The sequence below is a fragment of the Camellia sinensis genome, chromosome 3 (assembly GCF_055761805.1).
Source record: "Camellia sinensis isolate YWXY chromosome 3, ASM5576180v1, whole genome shotgun sequence".
Classification (NCBI taxonomy): domain Eukaryota; kingdom Viridiplantae; phylum Streptophyta; class Magnoliopsida; order Ericales; family Theaceae; genus Camellia; species Camellia sinensis.
The window spans coordinates 202271438-202277848 of NC_138963.1; the positions used below are offsets into that span (position 1 = coordinate 202271438).

Sequence of the window (6411 nt, forward strand, 5' to 3'; positions counted from 1 at the left end):
AATTTATATTTTTTGCATCTTTCGACTGATATGCTATTTCCCCAAAAAAATTACGGTTTTGGGGTGGACAAATTGGGTTTGGATGGGTCTATGTTAAGTGACATCGAGGATAAGTGCGCTGGAAACCACCAATGGAAGGGTGGTTTAAGGTGAATTTTGATGCTGCTGTCTTTGGGGATCAAAAGGCGATTGGTGTTGGGATTATTATTCGCGACTTCAACGAGGAAGTGGTTGCCTCCTTGTCTGAAAAGATTGAAACTTGGGCTGAGACAGATTGTGCTGAAACTTTTGCTGTTCTAAACGCTACGAATTTTGCTAGTGAAGTTATGATTCGGGATGCTCACTGACAATTGTTAATGCCGTTCGTGATGTTGGGTATTTTTGTTCTCTCCTTTTGGACAGTCTCTCACAGACTCATCACCAAAGGTTGGCTTTCCGTCAGTTTTGTATCTCTCATACACAGCAGCTGGAAGGTAACAAAGTGGGTCATGCATTGGCTAAGATGGCCAAGTCAGTTGTTGGTTGGTTGGAGGATACTCCACCTAATTTGGCTACCTTTCTCTGTTTGGATTGTTTGTAATGGTTTTGTTTGTTTTGGTTGAATTGGCTTCCATTCAAAAAAACAAAAAGATGAGTGCGGGTCAGTGCGATTCTCAGCGACCGAATAATTTTTGAAAAGCTGTATTAATGGGCTTGCCAAAATAAAATTTGAAATCGTTTTTTTTGCACGGCCATATGTGGTGGTGTGATAGTTTAAGGGGACTTGCACTTATGTATGAAAAATGAATCATGTTTGGGGATGTAAAAATAACCCGCAGCCCGTAAACGGTCCAAAGTCCACCCGCGGCTTGAGATGGGCCTAGCCTGTTTAGGCCCGCTTGGGCCCAAGCCCGAGCCCCTAGGGTAGGGCCAGGGCCATTGTTTTGAAACCCAACCCGGCCCATCAACCCGCTTAAGGCCCACTTAGAGCCCAGCTTAAAGCCCAGCCCGCCCACCCCGCCCAAGACCCAGTGTATTTTTTAATAAAAAAAATTTGATAGAAAAAATTAAAAAAATATTTAAAAATGGTTAGGCCCGCCCAAGCCCATTGGACCGGCCACTGGCCCGCCCAAGGCCCAAATATCCCTGGACTTGGGCCTGGGCTTAATTTTTTAGCCCGTGAGCCGGACCGTCCCGGTCCAAATTTTGGCGAGAGCCCGCGAGGCCAGACCTGGGCCCGACCCGATCCGAGCCCAAGTGGACCGGGCTGGGTCAAATTTACACCCCTAACAATGTTGTTTTTATTTTTTTAGCCAAATTATGATAGTAATTTTTGTATTTTGATCATTATGTCATTTTAATTTCTGTAATTTCAATTGTCTTGATTTTAATCATGAATTTATGATTTTATCTCAATTTGTTCCAATTGATTACAACTCTTACATTTTTTTTATGGAAAATACACACATAAATGCCATGTGTCATATTTTTAAAGACAAAATTATAAACTTAATAAACTCATTCAATTAATTTCAACTAATTATTGATAATTTTTTTAAAAAAATACTAATAATATTATCAATTTGACCAAATTAACACAAAATTTAAAATTAAAGGTCAAAATTGAGTTAAAAATGTAGAGTCTAAAATGACACGAGATAAAATATAGAGATTACTGGTGTAATTCGTCCTAATTTTTTTTTGGTACATAAGAAGTTATATAAAAATATATAAGAAAGTTATACTATTAGAGGCCAGTCTAAGAGTCATACTCCTAATCTGATATCCCAAATTAAAAATATAGAACTCCTCTTGAATCGTCTACCAGCGCCTTGCATGAAAGAGCCTGCAATTTCAATTATATATTAAAAAATAAAAATAAAAAAATCGTAAGGGTAATGCATAAGAATATATTTTAAGAAACAGTTCATTTACTTGTATATAAGAGCACAGCATCAATATCACCAAAGCATTTTTTCTGCTAGTTTGCGGAGCACAGCATCAATCGCTAGTGCTTGTTATATCTGAAAACATGTTGGGCTTCCTTGCCACATGAAGCCAGGCTTTGGAGGCTCAACATTGAATTTAAAATAATAAAATAATTGAAACAGTGTTCATCTATGTTCTACTGTTTTGTTTTTATTTTTATTTTTTTCAAATGCTATAATTATTATTTGTTTTAGAATGTAATATGATACATCCCAAAATTCTTAGATAACAGTTGTATGTATGTGAGAGTTATTGTATTAGTGATAATAAAGTATGCCACATCAAATAGTAAATATAAATAATTAAAATAGATGATAAACATAGGATTACTCTTTTTGTTATTACTTATAATTTTTATCCTCATATAAAATTGAATTATTTTAGTTTTTGTACATCTCAGAAAGTAGTTCTTGAAATTAAAGTTAGCAAAACAGTTAGAAAATGCGATCTCTTCTTTTTTTTTTTTTTTTTTTTTTGGATATAACGGAAAGTGTCAGAAAAATGCAATCTCAAAATATAGAAAAAGTGACTATTTAAAAAACATGATTGTGAAAATATTACTATTATAAAAGATGACTGTCCCAAAAAGTGATTATTTAAAAATTATGATAATTGAAGATAGTATTAAAAATATATATATATATATATATATATTTTTTTTTTTTGAATAAAATAGAAAAAAAAAAATAGAGTTTACTACAGAAGACATTCAAGAACATATAATGAGACTAAATTTTATCTAATTTGATACGGATGCCCTAATCTTATTATTGAATTCGTCTCTCATATAAAATAGATTTCACACATTTAATGGGACTACTCATCTTAGATGAGATAATTGTGTATGATTTTATGCATTTAAAATTTTTCATTCATTAATTGAAAAGAGTTACAAAGCATCCCATTAAAAAATAATATGGGCTAATTATAATCAGTTACTGAATATGATCGGTCTATTCTATAAGTGACCTTTATTAACTAGTCATTGAGAAAATTATTACAGTATTCAGGTCCCTCACATCAATTTTTATCCCGATCACATATAGGAGGTGTTATTAAAAAATAAAAATAAATTCTTTAAAAAGAGCAAGATCAAAAATCCCATTTTATTGGAATTCACATCCTCGAAAATGTGAAAAAATAAAACATATTCTACTCTTTTTATTTTTTGGGTATACTCAATTATAATGATTTCAAATCAAAATTGATGTAGGGATTCTAAACTACTGAATAATTTTACTCATGGTCATTGATCATTGTGGTTAAAACTATATATGTATTTTTTAATTGAGGATTGCTATATATCAATTTTTTTTTAATCATCAAATGAGAAAATATAATTTACTTTTATCAATTGTATACTAATTATATCCAAACATGGGAATTATTGTAGGAAATGAAAATAAAAGGCTGAAAACAAAACAAATCAAGGACATAAGAGTGCAAATTGAACCAGTGTGTTACCTCACTAGGCGGTGTCATGGCTATCGTGGCCCAAAAGCATCTCCACCACCTCTCTCATGGTGGGTCTAGCATCTGTATCTGCCTCCACACATTGCACAGCCACCCTAACCAGATTTTCTATCTTACTGCTCTCACATCCCCCCATCATGACAGGGTCTATTATTTCTTCAATCCACAATGCCTCTGAACCATTCATCTTCTTCCTCACCCAAGTTTCCAATCTTTCACACCCCTCCACTTCTTCACCCTCAACAGCGTCGCGGACTCCCGTTGGGCTCCTTCCCGTGATCATCTCCAACACAACAATCCCATAGCTATAAACATCAACTTTGGAAGTAATTGGGAGATTGACAACCCATTCAGGAGCCATGTAACCTCTTGTTCCTCTTATCTTCGAAAAACTCGAATTTTGGCCACCGCCCCTATTTAGTAATTTGGATAGGCCAAAATCTGCTACCTTTGGTTGGTAATTTGTGTCCAAGAGTATGTTCTGAGGCTTCACATCACAATGCAGAACCCATTCCAAACACTCTTCGTGCAGATAAGCTAGGCCTTTTGCAATGCCAACCACGATGTTGAACCTCTTGTCATAGTCAAGTTTGTTGGAACACAAATTTTTGTCCAATGATCCGTGTTCCATGTACTCGTAAACCAAAAGCCTGTGCTTTCCCTCCGCGCAATATCCCCACATCTCTATCAAGTTCATGTGGTTTAGCCTTCCAATGGTGCTTACCTCTGCTAGAAATTCGGCTTCTCCTTCGTTAGCTTCGTTGAGCCGCTTAATTGCTGCAACTCGATGATCGGGTAATATGCCTTTGTAAACAACTCCATGACCACCTCTCCCAATCTCTTCACTGAAACCTCGTGTTGCCCTTTTCATTTCCACGTAAGTGAAGTTTTTAAATGTCGTTGCGGCGAGGAAATAGCCTTGCGTTTCTGGACCTGAATTGTTGGGCTTTCTAAATACCAAAAAAGATATCAAAAGTATACATAGCATCTCAACAGCTCCTATTGCGCAGGCAAACCAAACCAAAAAATTCAAGAACTTGTTTCCATCGTTGGTTTTATAAACTCGATCCAACTGTATAGTGTTCTTGCCCAAACTCGAGCAATTCAATTTCATTTCTTTAACAGGTACTGCATTTGAGGAAAAAAAGCCACTTTTTTTAGAAACATTTAGTTTGACATAGAGTGTTCCAATTAAATTTAGGGAATGTTTCCCATTGAGTAGTTGTGACTTGGCGTAACAGTTGTAGACACCACTTTCAAATTTGAACAAGAACCCTTTGCACATCAATGTTTGCAAGCACATTTCCTTGCAACTCTCTAAGGTGGAGTTCTGAGCAACATTATACTCATACCCATACAATTCCATATGATCCACCACGACAAAACTAGCCCTACCATCATTATCAGGAAGATTGTGTTCTAATTCACACCCATAAGACCAATCACTCTCATTCTTGATCTTATGTCCTGGAAGACAAGAGCACCCCCTACCGGAACCAGAACCATAACTACAAATACTGTTGGGTCCACATATTCCATGAACCCTGCAAGGATCAACCATGGCTTGCCATGTTACGGTCCAATTACCGGTCTTCTCATCTAAGCTATACAATCGAGGGTTACCATCCAAATCGAGGGTCAATCTTCTTTGAATCCCCAAACCAAGATCAGCAGATTTAAATTTCACGAAATCAGATGATACGAAATAACCTGAAGTGTCAAGTATTGCAATTTTGCTGCTATTGAATGTTGTTCTGCCAGAATCCCACGGCATGCGCCAGGGGTCAGGCCAGTAAATGCTGGAAACTTTTGGACCATTGTAAAGAAGGCTTAGAAGATTATTGTTGTCGAAAAAAAGCTTGTAGAAACCCGATGACTGGTTGGTTTGGCTTCTTGAGGAGACAAGGGTTGTGTATCTAGTGAACATTTGGAGAGGAAGAAGTGTGTCTGTGGGTGAATCAAAGCTCTGCCAAAGAATGGAACTTTTCGATGAATTGAGAACAAGATTACCAGTGTTGAGGAGGGCTAATTGCACCATGGCAGCCGAGGTAGTGGTGGGGGTGGACCAGATGGTGTTTTGACCACCGTCAGTTAAGATGAGATTGCCATATTTGAGTAGTGAAAGCTTTGATGCTTTTCCGTTTACGGGTTGGTCTCGGTTGGCTGTCCAGACAACAGTAGGACTCGATGATTTGGCGAACCATATGGCAAGGACAAAAGCATTGTCGCCAACTGGGTGAAACCCGGCTGCGAAAACACCGTTTGGTGAAATCAAAATGTCATTTGGTTTCTCCACAGAAAGAGACGAGCGTGAGTTTAAAGTGCTGCGAGTTGTTGTTGATGAAGATGGAATCACCAACATGGAAAATATGAGGAAGAAGGAAAGTGAGATGTCCATGTAAGATTAAGAAAAGTGGGAAGGAAGGGATTTGTGGAGTAAGAAAGAGAACTGTGTCAACCTTCACGCATCCAAGCTATTTTTCCTAATACCAAGCAATTGAAGTGTTTTGAGTGTGTTAGCAAAAATATGGCTTGGGTCAAATTGACAGCGGAGATTCTGACAGAGTAATTAATTTTTACAAACAATACTAAATTAGAAAATGTGCTTGGTGTCCTATATCTTGATAGATCCAAGAATTTCTTTGAAAGTTGTAATGTGAATAAACAAACCCAAACAAATTAGAATTTGATTAATAATACTTAACCTTGTTACTTAATTACAAGAATCAAATTACAGCATTACTGTTAGAAATTGGGTCAGATTTAAAACCCGAACCCAATTGGGTCGCTTATGGTGGCATGACCCGATTAGAGAGATCCAAATAATCTTAATATATTATATTTCAAGATATGAGATAATCTATATATGGATAATTGTCAATATATTAGATGATAATTATTAATTGGATATTGTTGATATGAAATAGACATTATCTGGGATAATACATCTATTTTATAGGTTTCCTAACT

At 36.4% G+C, this 6411-nt stretch overlaps 1 protein-coding gene across 1 annotated transcript; it reads right to left on the bottom strand.

The window, feature by feature from the left end:
* Positions 1–1571: 1571 nt before the first annotated feature.
* Positions 1572–6129, bottom strand: LOC114281786 (putative receptor protein kinase ZmPK1). Its single transcript, XM_028224367.2, has 2 exons — positions 3433–6129; positions 1572–1825 (listed from the first exon to the last, which is right to left on the bottom strand). Exon 1 carries the CDS (start codon positions 5837–5839, stop codon positions 3437–3439), a length of 2403 nt encoding a protein of 800 aa, XP_028080168.2. The 5' UTR covers positions 5840–6129; the 3' UTR covers positions 1572–1825; positions 3433–3436.
* Between the last annotated feature and the right edge of the window lie 282 nt (positions 6130–6411).